We start from the raw sequence: 22,913 nt of genomic DNA, 5'->3' as shown, positions 1-22,913 counted from the left end.
ATGCCGGTACACTCGTCGGTCTAATGATATTAGTTTACCCCATTCTAGGGGCCAAATTTTATAATTTTGCTTGAATTAAATTTTAATACACATGGAAATACTCGAATGAAATGGTATTTTAAAATCAATCATGTATTAGTAAATGAGATTATATATTACGAGACAATTTAGTTTTGTTATAAGGAGGTCACTATCACTTATATAAAATCTAATAGATGAAAATGTGACACAACATTTAAAAAATTTTGTTTCGAAGTTTGTACCTAAATTATGACACATCTTCAACCACCTAATTTCAAATCTATAGAGATTAACTATATACCTAAACTATGACATATCTTCGACCACCAATTTCAAATATATAGAGATCAATTATGGTCGTGACATCCTTGTACAAAAATTAAATGATCGTAACGTCCTTAAAAAATTAAATGATTGTAACGTCTTTATACCAAAAGGAAAAAATTTCCTTCCTAAGGGATTTTGTTAACGGCCCCATTTGTTTAGGCGTAGCATCACTATCTTAATGGTGATTATCCAAAAAAGGAAAGAACCAAATCAGAAAAACCTACATATCCGTGCAACGGGATATGAGCTTGCGTCTGAAACCTAAAACACCAACCCCTCTCTCTCTTCGCTCTCATCTCACTCTTCAATGCAATCTTTACAGTACACCTCTGAATCCTTTCAGTTTCAAAATCCATGGAGGCCCACTAACCACTGCCCTTGCTCTAAATCTCATCCGTTCCATTTGAATCAATGGAAGCCAAAAAACCGAAAGCCCATGGTTTCTCTCTCTAAAAATCCTGGATTTTTACATGGGTTTTTATCAGACGGTCACGAGAGAGAAGAACAGCAGGATTTGGTTCAGAAGCCATGGGTACATACTAGCAACCACCTTCTCCCAAAACCCCATCAATTAAAACTGAATCAATGGAAGCTAAGAATCAGAAAACCCATGGTTTCTCTCTCAAAAGACCCTGGTCTTTCATCTGGGTTTTGGTCTGAAAGCTATGAGAGAGAGGAGGAACATGAGTTCATTCACCTTCCTGTAGTATTTCACCAGGGGAGTCGAGTTTCTCAGTATACATGGGATGGTAAGCATATCAAGTTGGTGGGTTTCCATGAGGAAGGTTTAAATTGCATTGGTTCTCTGTGTCTTGGTAGGGTTTTCGGGAATTGGGTGGAGATGATGAATTGCAGTGCGAGAAAGTTGTTTGTTCCACAAAAAGTTCAGGAAAATTACATGGGTTATTTAAAGTGGAAGCTTTTACATCGTGTTTTTAGCTCAGCTCTCAAGGTTGTTGCTACTCAGGTAAAATGGGTTCATTTCTTTTTTCCCAGTGCTACTTTTCATTACTCTTTGCTAATGAGGTTTGCTTCCATCTGAGTAAGACTCCTAAATTTGGCCTTGTCTTTTTTATTTTTTGATAAAAAATTGTGCTTTTTAATTATAGAATTTTCATGAGAACGAAGCTTTAAAGTCTAAAGTTTCAGTATCGGTCACGTGAATTGATATTTGTTTCAATTGGTAACTTAATTCTTGTTTAATGAATATTCGAACTGGAAAATTTTGAAGTTCCTTTGGGGATGTTTTTACTGCAAATCTTGTAAGTTATAGCATAAACCAGGTAGCGAAAATGGGGAAATGACAACTGATGTTCAGAGATATTTATGTAGATACAATCTGTGAATGGAATGAAAATAATGGGTATGTCTAGCCAATAGGAGAATAACGGATAAGCATTTTTTTCACTACACAGGCATGACCTTCCTATTATTTATATTTTTATTTCTCCATTTTCTTTGTATGTCTCATGGTTTGAATTTCATTTGTAATATTCAAATTTATCCAAAGCCCACAATCCTTTCTGGAAATGGACCTGAAATCTGAATTTTATACCACTGGTATGTGTAGAAGTTTTGACAAAGTTGACTGACACCTAATATTCAGAAAAATTATGAAGTTTAATCAGTCAAATAACAAAAAAAAAAGAAGAGAGAAGCTATGAAATTTATTCAAACTTGTCAAATATTGGGGTTTATTAATTTTTTGGACAAACTTTTCATTTTCTCTTATCTCAATTGCACCTCCCAATGGAGAGAAATTTGGCTGCAATTGTGAAGTTTCTAAACTCCATGGTTTTTGATATGCTGGGCTCTTACTGCCTACATGCATCAAGTCTTGTGTAATAAAAAACCCAAAACTATTTCTCAAAAAGAAAAATAAAAATAAAAAAAGAAAATGCGAATCTGATGTGGAAAATGGATTAGTAGTGAATGTTTGTTATAGGCTTCAAATTTTTATTGTTTCTCCTCAGTTCATCAATATATCATTGTGTGGTATTGGAGATGAGGTGGTAACTATAAAAAATAAAGGAAAGGAACTGGATAATTGATTAGGTTGTGTAAAGCCTGTTGAATGTTTGTTTTATAAATTCAATACCAGGCCATGTTTCGAGCTATTGGAATTGGAAATTGTCGATCTCTTGCATCTGCAGCTGCCCTGAATTGGGTTCTTAAAGATGGACTTGGACGACTTAGCCGCTGCATATATACTGCTAGCCTTGGATCAGCTTTTGATACTAACTTAAAGGTTTGAATTGGATCTTATTATCTTTGAAGTTGGCTCTTTGACTTATTTAACATGTATGTTGCGTTTCCAATATTTTATCATGTAATTTTCTTGCATTTGGGCAGAGAGTGCGGTTTTCAACATCTCTCCTGTTCAGCTTGAGTATTGGAGTTGAGATGCTGACTCCATATTTCCCCAACTACTTCTTGCTTCTTGCAACAATTGCCAATGTGGGAAAATCCATAAGTTTGGCTGCCTACTTAGCAACAGGGGTAATAACTTGACCTATAGTTTAAGTTCCATTTTATTTTTTAACTAAAAAAGCTTCACTATTTGGTCTCTTATACTATGTATCTTGTTGCGCTTGGTCTCTTTAAAGACCTGTACAGTCTCAGCTGGTCTTGGATAGATTTATTTAAGACTTGGGACTTGCCTGTTCCGAGCGACTCGGAGAGTCTGACTTGGCTCACCACATTTTAAACATTGCTTTCCATATTATGGAGTTATTGACAAATGATAAGTGTCCTCTCATCAAGATTTATGTAACCATGTGTACAAAAAGTTGAAAACCACACTCTGTATAGGCTGCATAATTGGGACTCCCATCAATGTTTTAATTCGTGTGATTATTATTTACTATGGTAGTTTATATCATAATTTGTTGGAGTGTTATATGGGACTCCAGAGGAACATTTTAACATGAGTTACAGATGATGGATAATGAAGATAAACTGAGGGGCCCACCAGGTGCAGTTAATCTCTACTGTCTGCAATTTGGAAGGATGGTGGATGGCCCTATGGGAACACCATATATTATACTTCATTTGATTATGGAACGCTATTCCATTTAACTTTCTCATGCTACCAAAAAAAATCTCTTATTTTTCTTCTTCATGAGGATAATCTTAATATCATCTCTGTCTATGTAACAATGGAAGGCATGTCTGAGACATTTCAGAGTGTGAGACACGGATACAGTGTCAGACATGTGAGACACAGTATGTGACCCGTTGTTATGCGTTTTGGGGCTGTTTCAGGATTCTTACGCATGCCCCAATACTCTGACATGACGTGTCCGTGTAAGGTCTGTGTGTCTTAGATGTCAGAAATGGGCGTGCCATGTCATTTTTAGGGCTCAGTATTAAGACACGTATGTTTAAGTTGTGGGACACACATCTCAGCTGTAAGACACACCTGTATTGATTTTTAAGATGTAGTTTTTTATATTGTGATTCCAAGTTTTACTTCTTTGCATACTCTTCCTAATGGCTAATTCTTATTAGCAATATATATCAGTGATAATAAATTTTTATTTTCCAATATGTGTATAAGAGAATGATTTTTAAGGAGTGTCTACCATAAGACATGCATGTCTCAATTAAGATGCATATGTCAAAAAGTGTCTTACTATGTTAGAACTCTGAAACGGCACCTCTGTACAGTACGAAACTCTATGAAAGTGTCATGTCTGACAGTCCCATCTTTTAAGGGAGCATCTGACATTTCATTTCCATGTTCAATTCAACAACTGTGTCAGTTTCCTTGTAACATAGATCTCTGTCCTTTCAGTCTGCAATACATAGGAGCTTTGCAATTGCGGATAATCTTGGGGAAGTTTCAGCCAAGGCTCAGGTAAGCTATAAACTTCAATTGGTTATTTCAGATTCTGAAGTGGATGTCTCTTCCTCATTGTAATCTAATTGCAGTATTTGTGGTTTTCAGATTCAAACAGTCTGTTTTGATAACCTGGGTCTTATGCTTGCAGCTGTATTGAATATTGTATGCAAGAATAACCAAAGGTTGTTCTTTCTAAACCTAGAATTTGGTTCAGTCCTTCCATAAAAAAGTACAGTTTTGTATGTTTTGATCTTTTGTTTTTTGGGGTCATCTGAGTCTTTGAATCTGGATTCTTCTTTGTGCGAGATATATCTGCAACTTGTCATGGAAAGCTCCTTTTAATCATAGCTTCTGATACTTTTTTCTTAAGGTCATTTTCCATATTATTTTGCTACACATAACACATCAAGTAACCATCTCATCATTGTTTGTAATCACCATTAAAGGTGTGTTGTTCGAGATAGATTATCCCCTTCTATGGTTACATTTATCCCTTGATATCTTCAACTGATGATTTTGATATATAATGTGAACGTCAGATTACTTATTTGATGCTATTTCTGTTTATGCTAGAAGATTACAAGCAACCCTCCCATTGGTTGTATACCCACTTTTCTCTGCGGTTGACTTGATGGCTATTTATCAAGCCCTCAAACACGTGCATCTGCAAACCTTAACTAAGGTTTGGGGACTGCTTCGTCTTCTATACTTTTGAATATTGTTGCTAACTGTATTTTGGGGGAAATCTTGATAGTAACAATGACTTGTGCCTAACGTAGGGGGTTGAAAAAGGAAAAAAAGAGAACAGAAAGAATGTATCTATGGAATTGTTAACAATGATTGCTGGATTAAGCTTGAAATAGCCTTTAGAAGTGGCAAAAACTTCAAGCATGCTTCAAAATTTTAAAGGATGCACAGCTTCATGTTTTTTCACGAAAGGTTTTCCATACATCATTATTGTATTTGTCTGTATACCTAATCCGGTTATTCTACATTGAATTTGTTATTATCCCGATGCTCTCTTATGTTACTTTTGTTATATTTGTAAGTACAAAAATACTTTCGATTTTCTCATCACCAAAATTCACAACTACCCAAATTCCCAAATTTCAAAGTGCCCTTGGTTCTTTTGGCAAAAATTATGGCTTTCTAAAGGTTTGAAGAAATATCCACATATAAGTTGCAAATATCTCAAATAGGAGTTATTTGTTGCTTGATGTTATCGGTCTGAGTTTTATATTATTAAACTGCAGGATAGACTAGAAATCATCATAAGAAAATGGATTTATTCGGGATATGTCCCTTCAGCCGCAGAAGTGAGCGATACAGAAGGAATTAGTTTTCTTAGGTTAGCAGGTAACATTCATGATTGTGGTTCTGTACTTGATAACAACTTTTTTTCTTTCCTTTAAAGGGAAGTGTACCTTACACTACTTGTGTATTGGTATATGACACAAAATGTAGACATTCACCATCCATTGGCAATGTTGGATGGTGGAGATTAACTTTTGTTCAACTTGAGTTTCATTGAATAAAACAGAATACACAAATATTGTAACTGCTTTTCAAGCAAATAATTACCAAAACTTGATGATGAAGCTTACAGATGATTAGTGAGGTTTAAATTAGGCAGTGAGCCATGGCCCATCAGAATCGGATGTGTTGATTCGAAGGATCCTTCGCCCCAGTGCTCAGTGCTGACAATGCAATCTCTAGGAGGCGATGATCTCTATTTCATATGCATGGAAACATCTTGTAAGGGTTTTAGAAGAAAGCGACAAGTTAGTATCATCAACATCCACAAATATATATTTGTTTGTGTATATATTCATCCATCCATCTATCTATTGTCCACTTTCTTTTAAAAACAATTTTTTTATCCGTCTTCTAGACACATTCATGTGCATTTGCTTGCATATGTATGTGTAATTGCTAATGTTTTTGGATGATTCTTTTACTTTTTCTTTTTGTGTACGAGTCTTTACTTGGTTTTAATCTGTTTGTCGATGTGTTGACTTGAGCATGCCATGATAATGTAGAATCCCCTTAACTTTTAAAGGAGAAAAAAAAGAGAGCATACCCTTACCTTTCATATATTTGATTATTTGCAAAAATATATAGTAAAAAATCTGAACATGAAAAATTTGAAGAGAATTGAAACCTCAACTTGGACCACTTTTTTTTTTTTGCCTTGTGTAAGTTAGTTGGGGTGCATGAAACCGTGAGGGATGCCTTATACAAGTAATTGAAGGACGAGAATCTTTAGTGAATTTTATTCTCAAAGGATGTCAACTTTTTGCAATTATTCAAACCTTAAAAATAATGTGAAGATATATGAGGCCTAATCTTGTGCTTAATTATAAAAAACATATAGTATTTATCTTTTCTTATCAGTGAGTGGATCTTTACCTGTCAAAGGAAAAAAAAAGAGAGTGGAATATTCCCCTTAGTGGATGTCTTATTTTCAAACTGCATAAACATAATGAAATGGACCATAGTTATCGAACTTCTTTCATCTTTTCTGGCATTCAAGCAATCTCTTCTGCTTCAATTTCATGAAAGTTTGCATGCGTGAATTTCAGAGAGGGATGGTACTTTGTCTTCACGAAGGGGCAGGCAACAAAGAAATTATTTTGGGAATGCTGCAGGTAATGTGGGCAAGGACAGCTTCTCATGAGAAAGAAGGGCAATAATAGCCATATATTCTCTCTCATTCTAATGCACTTATTAAAACTTTCTGTCAGCTTCCTCTGAGCTTCTCATGTTAATTTTCAGGCTTGCTACATGAGAAGGGCCCTTGTTTCAGACCGATGTAGCTTGGCATTGGGGAATGGTTCACCATGCTCTGGTTACTGGTCCCCTGTTTACATGAGAGAGTGGTTTGAAATGGTGGAGGAGAGTAAGCAATATGCTAGGGCAGAGGTATCGGAACTTATTGAAGAAATGAGGAAGTTGGGTTGGGCTGTGAAGAATGTTTTGTTGAATACCCAAGAACAGATCAGATACAGTTTCAATGGAGCTTGAGAAGATGAGGTTTTCAGATAATTGAAAACCTTTATAAACCACAGAGAGAGCTGGGTCTTCCTGGAAGAGGGAATCGTCATCCCCCATCAGAGTGAGAGAGATGATAATGGCTTTGAAATTATTCAGAGAGAGAGAGAGAGAGAGAGAGAGAGAGAGAGAGAGAGAGAGAGAGTTTAAAATACTGAAAAAGAGAGAAGATGACAAAGGCTTTAAAATGCTCGACAAGGTTCTGTTCTAAGGGATTCCTTTAGGTTCATAGAGAGAGAGAGAGAGAGAGAGAGAGAGAGGTACTGGAAAATAGAGATGACAATGGCTTTAAAATACTGGAGAAGGGTCTGTTCAAAGGGATTCCTTTAGGTTCATAGAGAGAGAGAGAGAGAGTTTTGAAATTGTCTTTTAGGCTTGAAAGTTATGTCACATGCAGGGAAGGAAGCGTATGATTCTTTGAAGTTATACAAGTTCCACACAAAATAAAAATGAGCAAGTTAATTTTGGTAATTTACATAGTAGAGCAGAGTTTTGTTGAAAATGTATGGAGGTGTCAAGCCTATGATTCTTTCCTTTTGGCTTTTCATGACAAGCATGCAAGCTTGCTCACATGTTTTACCCGTGTGGGTTGTATTTGATGAGAGAAATGCTTGTCAAAAATAACTTTACCTTCTTTGGCCTTAATGCTTGTTTTTGGGTGTGGTTTGCATAAGGTTGTAACCTTAAATAATCAAAGTAAGGTGTATCTCTAAACTTTATTAAGAGATGCAATTTTGATGTTGAAATTCTTACGATGGTGCGAGAATCCATTTTCATCTGTAAGTATAAAATTTTAAACTCTAAAAGTAGTTCAAGTCAAGTAGATCTAAAAATGCATGAAAATCTTGAAAATGGATGGTCTAAGATAATGTGTTGTAAAAATGTCATTTTTAGGATTTGAAATATTTTGTTTTCTCCATATTTATACATCTTAATGTGGAGATGATTAGGTAGATGTTTTTCAAACATTAAGACAACCTTTTGTTTTGTTGGGGTGAGGTTTTTATAAGGTGCTATCCATTTACTTTAGAAGTAAGGCCCACCTCTTAATTTTGTCTAGAGATGTAGTTCAGTGTTTTAAACCTGGGTGGATTTGTTTAACTTCAAAGTTTGTAGATCTTCTCATCATCACAATTAAAAAATAAAAAATAAATAAATAAAAAAAAGGAAGAAGAGAGAAGACATTTGAGTTTTTAGATTGACAAATCTAGACACCTATAAAATGGATGGTCACCTACATCAAGATCAGAAAAGGTATGTCAAGTTATTTTTTTTCTGGTGCTTCTTTTTTCGGCTTCTTCTTTGGGGCCTAGAGGATCTGGAATAAAATTGGGGAAAGCAGCCCAATTTATCTCAAATGATATTTTTTTCTCATTGGTAAAAGTGATAAATGATTATTCTTTGTGGTCAGCATTGAGCACGTCGTATCTGTCATGACTACTTACAATTGGGAAGCGTTAGCATGAGGGTCCTGTGATGGCCCCCATTGAAGGCCATATTTTTTATGGATTGAGGATCTGAAAATTATTTAATTTTGTATGATTATTTTTGCCGTATCAGGATGGCTGATCAAGATATATGTAGTTGATCTCAAATAGTTGGAAAAAAGTTATGATGATGATGATATCCATTTTGTTATAGAAACAATGAAGTTGGAGCTCTTAAGGTGGTGCAAAACTAGGAGATTTAGGGTCCAAGGGACAACATAAATCACAATTCGAGATGACATCCAAGATAGAGCATTTAATTTTTTAGAGTATGGGCTTCAACATTGATCGTTACTTATTTATTTATTAATGTTAAATCATTTATTTATTAATGTTAAATCAAGGAGGGCAACTATGCAATGGGGTAGTCAACTGGGTCTGTCGTGGTTGGTTCGACAGGTCCTCTCCAAGATGGGAGTTGGCGGAGCTCACTTGACCGAAGGGACAGGTGGGCTCGGACCTAAAGCGGAAGGCAATGCGTGAGCTGGCTTCACCATTGACTTTTTTTATTTGTAATTTCACAATAATATTTGGGATCTTTATAATGTCCATATGAGCATAATAAGAACATGAAGTTATCACCTCCCAATCATTGGTTTGGTGATGGAGAAAGCAGACCCACCAAACAGGTCCCTATATTGAGTAGTAGATCCCATATCCCTCCATCGTTCAAACTATAAATTTACCGGTGATCGACTGCACTGAATTTGTGATTTGTCATTATCACCAAAGATCATACTATAAAGAGAAAATTATCGAAATATACCGAACTTTTCAATAATTTAACAGTTGACCCTTTTCAAATACTCCAACTCATGCGTATTTTGACGGGTATCTTAAAATTAAATCAAACAGATAAAGGATAAAAATGTTAAATAGTTGAACTCTCTCATTCGGTGAATTTTCCTATTAATAATTTCTAAAAATACTTTTTACTCTACTTAAAGCAAAGGACAATGTGCATTTGCTCTCTACGATACCTTGAAACAAGAGTGTATTTAGGACCCAATTGTCTTATAACCATTCAATTTTTGGGCTGAGTTTCTAGAATTCAAAATCATTTCCACCTTATATATAAGTAAGGTGCACCTTTAAATTCTATCGAAAGATTCGAAGATGTAGTACTGCATCAAACACCTTGCAATAGCTTGAAAATCCATGATCACCTTTAATTATGAAATTTAAAATATTAAAAATAGTACAGATCGAGCATATCTGTAAATACTTAAAGTCTTGAACATAAACCGTCCAGATAATTTGTTAAAGATTCACTACTGAATTTCTTTATTTTTTTTATGTCTATATATTTTAAGGTCACAATTGGAACGTTTATAAATTTCGTGACAGTCTTTTTTACTGGATTTTTGAGGTGAACTTTATTTATTTCTATTACATTATTAAACAATAGTTAATGGGTGGACACGTATCGCAAAAATAAGGGGTTTATCTGTAGGGTGCATAACTTCTAAATTTTAAAAAACTTAGGTACTTAACCCTATCTTTAAAGGAGAGAGATGTGTGTGTGAGAGAGAGTACTTAGGAAGAGATAAAGGAAAAATAACCAATTTTGTTTTGAACTATCATCTCTATACATAATAATTATGGACCATTATGCATGTAAACTATATCTATGGGATTTTATTCTCTCTCCTCTCATTTATTCTTTTTCTCTCCCCCTACATAGTATCTCTCTCCTCTCATTTATTTTGTTTCTCTCCCTGAACGTAGTATCTCTTTTAATGATCTATCTCTTATGTTTTTAGCTCTCTTATTTATTAATTAATTAGATATGAATGAAAATTATATTTATGGAGATTTTATTGTCTCTCTTCTTAGATAAGTGTGTGTATATTTTACGGAAAGAGCGAGCAATTTATATCACATCTATATCTTAAAATCTATCCTTACTATTTCCTCACTTAAAATATCTCTCTCTAAGAGAGAGATTTTATATCTTAATTAGGTTTAGAAGTCTTATAAATATGTTAAGAAAATTTCATGTGCCCCACTCTCTCTCACAATGTGATTTCTCTCTGCATCTTCTATATATAATTGCTTTCTCCCTTTTTCTCTCTTCTTTTTATGTGATCTCTCTCCCTCAACGTGGTTTCTTTCTTTCAACGTGGTCTGTCTTTTACCTAATTTTGGACGTTTCTGTTAACACGTATGGCCATGAGGCCTCACGTGATTTAGCCTACAATTGTGGGCTTCGATGATTCAAATATTCTGATTTGTTGTGGCATATAAGGCATAGTGGTATGTCTTTTAATACCATATTATTGACAATAAGTATTGAAAGTAGAGATGCCGAGTTCTTAGAAGATTTTATTGAAAAAACCTACATGTAGTGGCTAATGATAATCCACTTAATAGCATACATGACTTAGAACCACTACTTATAGTGAATATAGATAGCCATGATCAACATGATGATGTTGAAGTATTCACACATCCAATGTTAAGCGGTCAAAAGAGGTTTAGAGTTTATCTATCATATCTTGATGATTTCTATGCCTATATGAATGAGGAGATGGACAACCTTGATGATTTCTATGTCTATATGAATAAGGAGATAGACAACTTTGATGATTTCTATGTCTATGTGAATGAGGAGATAGACATATTTATTGACCCAGATGAAATCCATGACCCGTTTGACTTCAATGATGTTACGAAGTCGCAAGAATATAAAGAATGACTTAATGCCATGAGAGAAGAATTAGATTCTATTGAAAAAAATAAGGTTTGTGATCTATGTGATTTGCCATAAATAGGAAACCTATAAGTTCTAAATGGGTATTTAAAAAGAAATTGAAATATGATGGATCAATTAATAAATTTAAACCTAGGTTAGTAGCAAAGGGTTTTACCCAAAGAAAGGGAGTCGACTATGTCGACACTTATTCCCTTACAACGTTTATTTCCATTAGAATAATTTTGACAATTGTTGCATATTATCACCTAGAACTTACCAAATAGATTTAAAGACTATATTCTTGAATGATGAACTAAAGGAAACCATTTATATGAAACAACCTGAGGGCTTTATAATTAAAGGCCAAGAAAATAAAGTATACAAAATTAAATAAGTCTTTATATGGTTTAAAATAATCTTCAAGACAATGGTACTTAACATTTCTTGATGTCATCCTATAGATGGGACATGAAGTAAATATATTGGACAATTGTGTATATGTCTTGAAGAGTGGGAGTAAATTCACAATACTCTTATTATATGTAGATGATATCCTAATAGCTGAAAATGAATTAGAAATGATTGATAAAACTAAGTCATGACTTTCTTTTCGGTTTGAGATGAAAGATACGGGAGAAGCATCTTATTTCCTATGCATAAAAATAACTAGAGATAGAAAATAAAAAATGTTGTGCTTGAGCCAAAAGAGATATCTTGACTCTGTTATTAAAAGTTTTCAAATGGAAAATAGGAAACCATTGTCTACTCTTGTTGAAAAGGGAGTAAAGTTGTCTAGGAAGGATTGTCCAGTAGAAGGACAATAAAATCCTAACGTTCCCTATGCACAAGTTATTGATAGTTTGGTATATGTAGTAAGCTATATAATACCATATTTGAGTTATACCTTAGGACTTGTTAGTAGATATCAAAGTAATCTAGGCATAGCTAATTGAAAAGTAGTAAAAAGAATTCTAAGGTACATTAAGGGAACAAAGCATCTAAAATTGTGTTTTCAAGCATATAAGCTTGAAGTTATAGGATATTTAGATGCATATTTTGCTGGGGATAAAGATGATAGTGAGTTCACCTCAGGACATGTTTTTCTCTTTGGAGGGGCAGTTGTTTCTTGGTCTAGCAAAAAACAAGGGTGTGTAGCTAGATACACACAGGAAGCAGAGTACATTGCATGTAGAACTACTTGTACTTTCGTTGTTTGGATGAAGCGCTTCATAGATGACTTGAAGCTGCAAATAATCGACGGACCGATCCAAAGCTTTTGTGATTATCAAGCTACAATTAAATTAATTCAAAGTGGAGTAAATAACTTCAAAGGAAGACATATAGATGTCCAATATCACTACATTCAGCATGTAGTTGAGAAATGTGAAGTAACTGTTAGGTACTTGCCCTCATCAGATATGATTGCTGATCCATTAACAAATGCTCTAAGTATTGAACTACTGTCTAAACACACCAGCTTAATGAGACTTAAAAATGTTTAAGTCAATTAGTTTTCATGAGTGTCAAATTCACATTAGCGTGAAAATCCACTCGATGGACATTTGCTATGAGAGCATATACGCGAAAGCGTAAGAAAAACCTTATGATAATATATATATTTTTAAATGTCATACTCAAAAGTGGGAGTATACATGTGACTTATTATTATGCTCAGTCATTATAGCCAAGTGGGAGATGTTGACACGTATGGCCATGACGCCCCATGTGATTTAGCCTACAATTGTGGGCTTGGTAGAATCTCATTATCCATAATTATCTCCAACGTTCATATGGCTCAATGTTCATACGAATGTGTTTCATGAATATCCTTGAGATTAATGAAGACTTTTTTTTAGAGACCCGTTAGATAAATAAAACCGTTAGCCCTTATTCTCCCTATAAACATGGGAAGTCAGAGAGAGGAAGACACAACAGGAAAAAGGTGTACAGTTCTTCTTTCTCTCTCTAAAAGTGAAGGAATCTAAAATCCGTCTGTGATCACCAGCCTCATGACATCCCTCCTCTCTGATTTCGGGTTAGGTCTCCTCCGCAACATCACTTTTTTTACTAACAGTTTCTCTCTCTAAGTTTTGTAAAATCAAGCTATCAAAGGTTCATAGTTAACATGTACATTTTTTCCCCTTATTTTGCTTTTTTTTTTTTTTTTTAATTATTCATGCAATTAGATGAAATAAGATCGTATAAGTTATGTTATTGCAGTAGTTGTGATGGCCATAAAATGACCACAAAACATTGTGTTTTGGTATTAAAATTACTCACATATCGTTTGTTATCTTTCTATCTCTGCTGCATACGTCTTCCTTACTTTCAATGAGGTACTTGTCTTTTTTTTTTTCCTTTATATTAATTTTTGTGACAATTTAGTTATCTTTGGTATCAATATTTGTGGTAATGTGGGCAAGGTTTGTATACTTCCCCTACAGCATCGAAGATCTATGCTTCCCCTACCATTCAGCCGTCCAATTTTGTTCAGGAGAGCCATTCATCGTTTGTTCAGGAGAGCCATTCACTGTTTGGTACGTGCTATCTTCTCATTGGGGCGCACTTATAAAAAATATTAAAAATATTTTTTCGATAAAATATAATGACCAAAATACCCCATGAAACTTTGATGGGTATTTTGGTCGTTTTATTTATTGAAAATATTTTTTTAATAATTTTCTCTAGTGAGAGTTTAATAGAGGATTGGAGTCCGAAATTTGGTGTTAAAATAGTTTATAGAAAAAAATAAAAAATAAAATAGTGTAGAGAAGTGACATTGTGATTGGGGCAATCTTAACCCTCCATTTAGAATGAAAGTTTTGATAAGGGGATGTATATAAGTTTTATGATATAGGGGAAGCAGAGAAAACTTGCCTTTTAGTTATTAGTGCTTTCTCCATGTAGCAAGATTCATTAGTTTCAATGTGATTCTCTACTGAAGAAAGGTTAGTACCTATTGTTCTACATAGAAATTTTCAATTGCAATATTTTTCAGGTATTATTTACCATTGGATGAAGCTTAACAAAGTCCATATTGAAGTCATAGTGATTCCTTTTATTTAGTTTTTTCCATCGTCTCTGTTCATCCTATTGAAGGTAAGTTGTAGTATTTTTTTTTGTTTGTATTAACTATGTTTGTATTTTTTTTACATGTTCTTCGCGTACATGATCTTACTTTGCAGATGTTTTGTTTGAAGTAAAAAATAATAAACAAAAATTACATTAAAATAATTTCAAATTTTTACTTTACTTCACAACTTTAATGAGTTTTTTCTCTCTCTCTCTCTCTCTCTCTCTATATATATATATATATATATATATATTATTATTATTATTATTATTTGTTTGCAATGAGAAACACATTAATCTTTAAAGTAAGTGAAATCTTGCTTTTTCCAATGTATGTAATTAGTTTTTAAAATATCATAAGCACATACTTTGAATTAATTTGTACATGATCTTATTTTTCGGATGTTCTGATCCCATAGTCTCAAAATCTAGTTCTACAAATCTCATTGGAATGAGAACAAAGGTTAGTACCTATTTTTCTACGTATAAATTTTCAATTACAATGTTTTCAGGTAGTATTTACCATTGGATGAGGCTTGACAAAGTCTATATTGAAGGTAAGTCATAGTGATTGTTTTTATTTAATTTTTTTTATTGTCTCTTCGTATTTTCTAGATGTGCATATTGAAGGTAAATCAATATTTCATTTTTTAAAATTTTTTTTTTAGTTACCTATGTTTGTATTTTTTTAGGTGTTCTTCCCATTTTGTCAAGATTGAGAAACACATTCATCTTTAAAAGTAAGAGAAACCTTGCTTTTTCCAAGGTACGTAATTATTTTTTTAAAATATCACAGACATCTGTTCTGAATTAATTTGTACACGATCCTTTTTTGATATTATTTTTCAGATGTTTAATTTTAATTTGTGTTTTCACTAGATAGTCGATGCTTTTCAATCACATACAAAGCAGTTGCTTCATATATATATATAATAGAAGCTAATCAAACTATAATTTAAAAATTAAAACATGACATTTAAAATATAGAGAGTTAAAATAAATGAAAAAATACAAGTAATATTAAAGGTAATAAAAATCTGAAGATTGGATATAATTTTTTTTTCAAGGCATTAGAAATAATTAAAAGTTGTATTGGAAAGCATAAAGAAATCTTGAGAATTAATTCACAAAAAAACAATCCTAAGATAGTTTAATCTTATTATTGATTTTTGTCATCTATATCTTGAGCAGCTTTAATCTCATTTCCTCTCCTATTTTAATGGATTCAAGAGCACCACTACCATGATACCTAAAACGTGTTGTTCTATATTTTAAAGATTTATGTCAGGTTATATAATCCAAAACGTACAACAAATCTAACCTTCTATTATTTGAACATAGAATTAGGAAATATAGTTAGAACTTAACACACTTTAGATGAGGGCAGAATGTCAGTCTCTCTTTTGGTTATTTGGATTTCTATAAAGCTTAAAGTCTATGGTTTATAAACATGATTAAGGGCCTACATAGATTGTTTAGTTTCATTTTTCTTATATGTTGTTTACCATGGTTTAATATTAGCAGATCCCTTCCATATAAAAATATTTAAAATTAAGAGTAGAGAAAAAGAGAATCTCTTAAAACCAAGATTTTAGGAAACCAAAGTTTTAGTAGGATTTGTTTTATGAAAAATGTTTATATAAAGATGCAACCTTATAAGGTAGAACTATGGATACCCCTCAAAAATCCATTGGAAAAGGTAGTTTTAATGTTGAAAAGCCGTATGATTGATCATATTGACATAGAGATGTATGACTATGAAAGATAAAAAGATTTTAAGTATAAAAAATAATGCATTTTACAACATGTTATCTACACCATCCATTTTCATGATTTTCATATGTTTATAGATCTATTTGATTTTAACTATTTTAAAATTAAAAATTTTATAATTAGATATAAAAATAAATTTTGAGATAATCCTAATAATATAAAATTTGAAGGTCCATCCTACCTCTACACCTACGGATGCATCTTTATGCCAACTGCCCGCTTGTTTTATAGAGATGATAAGTAGTTAAAAATTATATTTTTGTTCGGCAAGGAAGGACCCAAAATTCCACTTGGCAAGAACTGTTACTCTAAAACCTCTTTCACCGGATAGAAAGTACTCTTACTTCCTGCTCCTTCAGCGAGGAGTAAACTTACAAAGTGATCTGGCCCGACCACTCTGTGGTCCAATGTACGAAATGATATCGCCGGAGCACTCTGCGGTCCAATGTACAAAGTGATCTCGCCGGATCACTCTGTGGTCCAATGACCTACCATACGATTTGAGAAGCAAACTCAGAGCCCTCTCTCTGTTGTCTCTCATCAGCAACAAACTCAGAAACAGAGGAGCCCGAGGACCCAGAATGCACCCATTGCTAGACCAGGGAACGATGGCGTGAAAGAGCTTGATAAAACACCATCTCCCTCATGAATTACCGGAAAAACCCTAACCCTGAATCAGAGATCACTAGCATGAGAACGAAAATGGCTCATGCTTGAGAAAGTTCTAATCTTTGCCCTAGATGTCAATAGCGCAGCAGCTTGGACAAGTGGGAGCCGACTTATGAACCAGAAATAATCCTAATCCTCGACCAGAGCTAGAAATTCTTATCCCCTGGGCTGAGAATCATTGGCGAGAGAGCCTGAGAAAACCCTAACCCTAGTCAAGAGAGCCAGAGCTCCCTAAAGCAGCATCACTGAATAGTGGTGATAAGACCTCAAAAGCGGGGAGCTGTTTCATGAACCAGCAAGTAAAAACCCTAATCCTGGACCAGAGAGCAAGAAAGCCCAAACCAGTGAATAATTGCTAAGAGCCAAATAGGTCCCAATTGCTCTCTAGAAAATAGCACCAGGACTCTTAATCCCTACCATAGAACAATGGCTAAAGACCCTGAAAAACCAGCACCGTCTCCATGAACCAGCGCAAAGACCTAACCCTAAACCCTAAACCCTAAACCATCAACCACCATGGAAGGTGAAGAGGAGTCCTTTGCCATGCCCCCTACTCTCCTGAATTCAACCCCCTCCATTGCTGAAATTGTAGTTTTCAGAGATGAGGAAGACTCAGATGAAAAAGCTGACTGCCGAAGTGCAAGCTCAGGTGACTCAGATGCTGATCCCACTGACCATCGAGGACCTCGGCCCCTCTTCATAGACCCTGATCCCCATATCTCAACCCAATTTTACACCTTCAACAAAGAGTCCCATAACCTCATGGTTCACTGCATATTGGAGCAACGACTAGCGACACCAGAGGAGATCAAGAGAGCTACACCAAATTCGATACTCCTGTCATGGCGAGGAGTATGGAAAGATAGGAACGTAGACACCGCATATCTCACTGGTTGGAAGCGAATTCAAGAGAAGCTCAACGCACATATTGATGAAAATGGCAATGAGGTTTTGTATTTCAAGAATAATTCGCACCAATTTGTGTCTCATGTAGACCAGTGGCAAGACATAGTGATGGGTTTTCATGGAGACGCTGACCTTAAACACTTAGGGCTCAAGGAATCGGTGGAGCGTATAAAGCAGGTATGGACAGTGGGTGCAAAATTTTATGGAATTCCTGAGTCCTTTATTAGGGTTTGTGTTGCTTCTTGCCCTGTTTGCTCTGATGTGGGTTCTAGTGCTCCAAGAAATAAGAGGAGGAGGTTTGAGTATACAGAGTCTTTTGAGGTTCCTGCTAAAGAAGTGCCTGAAAGGCTTCAACAATTGGCAGCTAAGCACAAGGTGGTGCTTTGTATAAGGCAAAAGTATATAAGATATAAGCCTTTCATGGCTGAGGTTAAGGATTACGCTTGCCATAGGGCTGGAGAGCCCACTTCGAAGAGGTCGAGGATTGTGAAGCGTGAGCCATACGTTTCGAAGAGGTGTGGATGTGCGTTTCGAATACGAGCAATTGTACCCATTGCAAATTACAATGAGAAAGACAAGACCTTTGTGTACCAAGAAGAGGGAATGGCAATTTTCAAGCTCTATGCTGTGCATTCAGGGCATGAACCCGGTGCGCTTGATGGGAATGCGAGGATAATTCACAGGTTAGTTGGAGCGAAGGAGGGTGGGTTCACCATCATGGAACATGAGCCACCTATATATGGGGATTCAGACACTTTTGGGCTCATGGGTAAGGAGGAATCAGACTCCCAGCTTGCAATGTTGCAACAGGTTCAGGAGCTCAGGACTGAAATTGGGCTTTTGGAATCAAAGATCACGAAAATTCCCCATGAGCTATTGGCCTCTCTTTCTCAAGAGATTTCTTCTGTTATGAGTAGGCTTCGGAGTATGAGAGAGGTTTCTAGATCAGAGGGGTTATTGATTGGGAGACAGCATTCAGATGAGGTTCTTATTGGGGACCCAGGTCTTGGGCACTGGGGTGAACAACATATCCGCAGCGATGGAAAAGATGGTGAATTGATTGAGGAAGAAGATGATGCCTTTGAGCATAGCCTTGATGAGGTTGCTTCTTGGGATAGGCTGAAGGATGAATGCCGAGAGAGAAAGGATATAATCAGGGGGAATACTAAGACTGAGAAGTGGTTGGATTCGGTTAAGGAGGCTTGTGGAGAGTTTGATGAGAAGACCATATTGGATTGTGAGGATTCGAAGCTTATAAAGCCCATTAGGCATGATGGGACAATTGTAACAGATGCTAACCTTGTTGGTTTACCTGTAGTGGGGTTCTATGCTGATAATACCAAATGGTATGATTCACCATGTGGCCTGGATACGGGTACGGATTGTGGGGATGGGGGCTTCAGGCATGGCAGCATTGTGTAGTAGTAAGTGTCTTCTCTATTGCCCAAAGTGTTTTCGGGGTACCATTGAGGCACCTTGGCTTGTTTTGGGCGATTGGATGGTATGTTGTAAATTATGTACACATAGCAATTGCATAGTTGCTTGAGATTCTCTTGTACGTACTTCCTCAACAGTTCTTTGTTGGGCTATTTATACATGTGCTTTTCATTCTCTCGTAGCTACTTCCTCAACAGATAATACTGCAATTCTCATTAACGCATGTTTTTATTATCTTTGGAATTCAATATTTGTATATGTGGATGTGTATATTTGTATATTTATCTATGTGCGTGCGCCCATATGTACGTGTACACTGTTCAGCAGATGATGACATAAGTACGTGCATGTGCGTGCATTCTCATCTTGTGTAACATTTCCTTTTCTTCTCTTTCTTTTGCAGTTCTCATTTGCTTGTCATTTATCTCCATCTTTCTTTGATGATTAAATCATGCTTTTATTATCTTTGGAATGCAATATATGTATGCATGGATGTGTTTATTTGTGTAGGTAAGGTAACTATGTGCATGGATGCATATGTATTTTTACACTGTACACTAACACAATGACACAAGTACATGTGTGCTTGTATTCTCATCTTGTATAACATTTGTTTTCTTTTCTATCTTCCTTTTGCAATTCTCATGTCCCCATTATAGGGAACATTCTGATTTTTGACCATTTTGAATTTTTTGATGGCCCTTTGGTTGTGCATATGTTTAATTGGCTGCTAATATTTGCAAAAGACCTTTTTGATGTATGATTTGAGGTGTATGGTGTTTGAATGGAAAGACCTTTAGTTCCTCTACTCTAATAGTCATCCATATTGTGCTTTTTATGAATAAAGTTTGTTCTTAGCTTCCAAAAAGTGTGCATTAAGTTGTAATTTTGTAACCTTCAATATGTAGGCTCTCTACTCGCATACCAAATTCTTTCCATAATTCTCTTTGACATCATTTTGGTGCCTTTTTCAGTATAATGTCATATTCTTTGGGTTGTGTGAAGATTTTCAACTTTCCTCATGCTACCCCATTGGACTTCCTTGAACAAATGCCCTTGTGTTGGTGAACAAATTAAGCTTATTAGTATTGAATTGGTTATTTCTAGTTGTTGGAGATTTTAGTTTATGACATCACTGGAGCAAAGGATTTTGGAGTTCGCCATACTTTTGCGGTTTTTGTATCCTTGTGTGGGTCACAACCATAGAGAGCTAAGAAGTGGTGGAACAACAAATGTGGGTTTATTGGGGTTTCAAGTCCATTTATGAATTGTAAGGCTCTTGTTGCAACTTGAAGGCTTTTGTACTAATAACAGTTCAAGTGCGCAACATGTTAGACCATTGTTGTTGGAAACGCCTGAGATCCGAATCATTTTAGGAATCAGAATCGCGGAGTCATGGCTGGCTAGAAGATTCCTATTTTTGGAATCGACGTTCGTACAAAGGAATTGTAGGAAATGAGATTCTTGCTTTATAGGAAACAAGATTTGACGTAAATGGAATTGAGATCCCTACATATATGGAATCAAGATTCCCATCTCTTTGGACGGTAAAAACACAACATACCCATAGAATGAGTGTAGTTGAGATGAGGATGTTGAGATGGATGAGTGGCAAGGCAAGAAGGGATGAAATTCGAAATGAATACATTGAGAAGAATTTAGTTATGGCACTAATAGGCGATAAGATGAGAGAGTAGACTTAGGTGGGCTGGCAATGTGTGGTGCAGGCCCAGTACAACACCAATTAGGAGTACAACACCTATTAGGAGGTGCGAGTTAGTTCGAGTGGAACGCTAAGAAAGGGCAAGGGGTAGGCCTAAAGGGACATGTTTGAAAACAATGAGAACATATATGGGGATTTATGGCCTCACCGAGGGTATGGCTCTTAATAGAGCAGAATGACGGTTCAATTAGTTGGGAAAAAGCTTTGATGATGATGATGATAATTTTGTCAGTGCCATGGTGTTGTTTGTGTTGTATTATGTGCCTCTGATACCAAGGGTGAAGATGTGGAGTATACAATTTTTAATGTTGCAATGCCCAAGTTCTCTTAATGTTAATGCTCCAATGCCCAAGTTATACTTACCTTTAATACCTACAAAAGAAGTTATACTTGCCTTTATTACCTGCAAAAGACATCATAATGATACTTGTTAAGATCTTAACTATAAATGTTTGCATTTGAACGTTGATTCATGGGACCAATAATTCGACAATGCGTTCGTTGGATTCTTTTTTTTTTTTTGACATGATGTTCGTTGTGGGGTCCACCATAGTTGTGGGGTCTTGGTCAAGGGGTCGCGATTCCGTCTTGGAATCTCGATCCAGCGATCATGGAGTCAGAGCCCAAATATGCGCTTCCTTCCATTAGGGATCTCGATCTGTACCTATTGGGATCTTGGTTCCCAACTTAAAGGGATCGCAATCATTTGCTGCAAAGGATTTTGATCCACTCCTCCAAATTGTCTACTTAATTGATGATTTTTATTATTTTTTGTTATTCCAAAGAGTATTATTTGATGGAATTATTTCATATATTTGCTTTTTTCTCTTCATATTTGTTTAAAATCTGTAATTTATAATAAACATCTTTCCTTGAATTTTGTAATACCCTTTGTGTCATTTCATGCATTTGTGGTGTCTATTTAAGTGATTAACCTTTTTTTTATTTATCTTATTTGAAAGAGTATGAAAATGATTTCTTTTATTGATTTATTTATTCTCTTAATTTTCATTTAAAATTTTTGTTCATAGTAGAAAATCTTTTCTTGGAATTTGTAATGCACTCTTTGTCTTTCATTTCTTGAATAATTAGTTTAATTTTATTTCATGTATTTATTTTATCTCACTTCAAATCTTCCTAAAATATTTTCCTTGATTTTTGATTATTACGATTTTCATACATTAAATTTTTAACACAAAATGCCTTGTATAAATTCTTTTATGTATAATAGGAAATTTATTTTGGATTTTGCAATTTTCTTTTTTTTGTAGACTCTAAGTGTACTCTTATGCGTATGTTGATAATGCTAAAAGATTGTTTGTTCATTCTTTTATTTTTGAAATATCACTTCTGAAAAAATCGATAGGACACATTTGTAAGTATACACGCACACCTACATTTATGATTTATCATTCAGGCAATTCATCATCATTCAGGCAATTGCAATAATATATATGGTAAGAATTGAGAGTACTACATATATATATAGACAGATGTATGCATATACATATACATGTATTGGGCGCCCCCCTTGCTCTCCCATATATATATAGTGCATATATAGGTGATCGCTCCCTGAGCAGCGCTCCCAGTCCCTCTAAGGGTAGGGAGGTTCAGCCAAGGGTCGATCCCAGGCTCCCACTCCCAACAATTATGATCTCCACCCCACAGTTTCTCATGCTCACATGGGACCCTTGAGCAGCAATCCTATTGTGTTTCTTTTTTTGCTTTTTTTGAAACTAGTAGCATTTGTATTGAAAAAGAGTAAACCAAGTACGAAGGTATTTTGGCATCCCACAGACTGAGTGCTCTACTCCAAAAAGCCCACAACAACCAAAAATGGAGGGTGCCCCAAAATATTCTATACAACATGGTTATAAACAAAGAACTAAATGCAGCAAAGGAGGA

At 35.1% G+C, this 22,913-nt stretch overlaps 2 protein-coding genes across 43 annotated transcripts; both read left to right on the top strand.

The window, feature by feature from the left end:
- Nucleotides 1-528: 528 nt before the first annotated feature.
- Nucleotides 529-7,989, top strand: RUS4 (root UVB sensitive protein (Protein of unknown function, DUF647)). Of its 42 annotated transcripts, none has more exons than XR_002282175.2 (10): nt 546-1,315; nt 2,450-2,596; nt 2,701-2,847; nt 4,145-4,207; nt 4,298-4,374; nt 4,769-4,874; nt 5,446-5,548; nt 5,822-5,947; nt 6,775-6,840; nt 6,968-7,989. XR_002282175.2 is itself a non-coding variant. In XM_006851754.3 (10 exons), the coding sequence occupies exons 1-10, from the start codon at nt 656-658 to the stop codon at nt 7,214-7,216; spliced, it is 1,770 nt and encodes a 589-aa protein (XP_006851816.2). In that variant the 5' UTR covers nt 551-655; the 3' UTR covers nt 7,217-7,989. The 42 variants fall into 42 exon arrangements, 12 of the variants coding, with proteins under 12 accessions (XP_088702346.1, XP_088702345.1, XP_006851816.2 ...); XR_016040377.1 differs by having other exon boundaries at nt 5,792-5,973; XR_016040359.1 differs by having other exon boundaries at nt 551-1,315; nt 5,799-5,947.
- An 8,810-nt stretch (nt 7,990-16,799) lies between these two features.
- LOC18441524 (uncharacterized) lies at nt 16,800-19,463 on the top strand. Its single transcript, XM_006851755.4, has one exon. It carries the CDS (start codon nt 17,456-17,458, stop codon nt 19,265-19,267), a length of 1,812 nt encoding a protein of 603 aa, XP_006851817.1. The 5' UTR covers nt 16,800-17,455; the 3' UTR covers nt 19,268-19,463.
- The last annotated feature ends 3,450 nt before the right edge of the window (nt 19,464-22,913 follow it).

This window comes from Amborella trichopoda, chromosome 9 (genome assembly GCF_054954075.1).
Source record: "Amborella trichopoda isolate Santa Cruz 75 chromosome 9, AtrichopodaSantaCruz75HAP2 v2.0, whole genome shotgun sequence".
NCBI lineage: Eukaryota > Viridiplantae > Streptophyta > Magnoliopsida > Amborellales > Amborellaceae > Amborella > Amborella trichopoda.
This window is presented reverse-complemented; position numbering and strand designations above follow the sequence as displayed.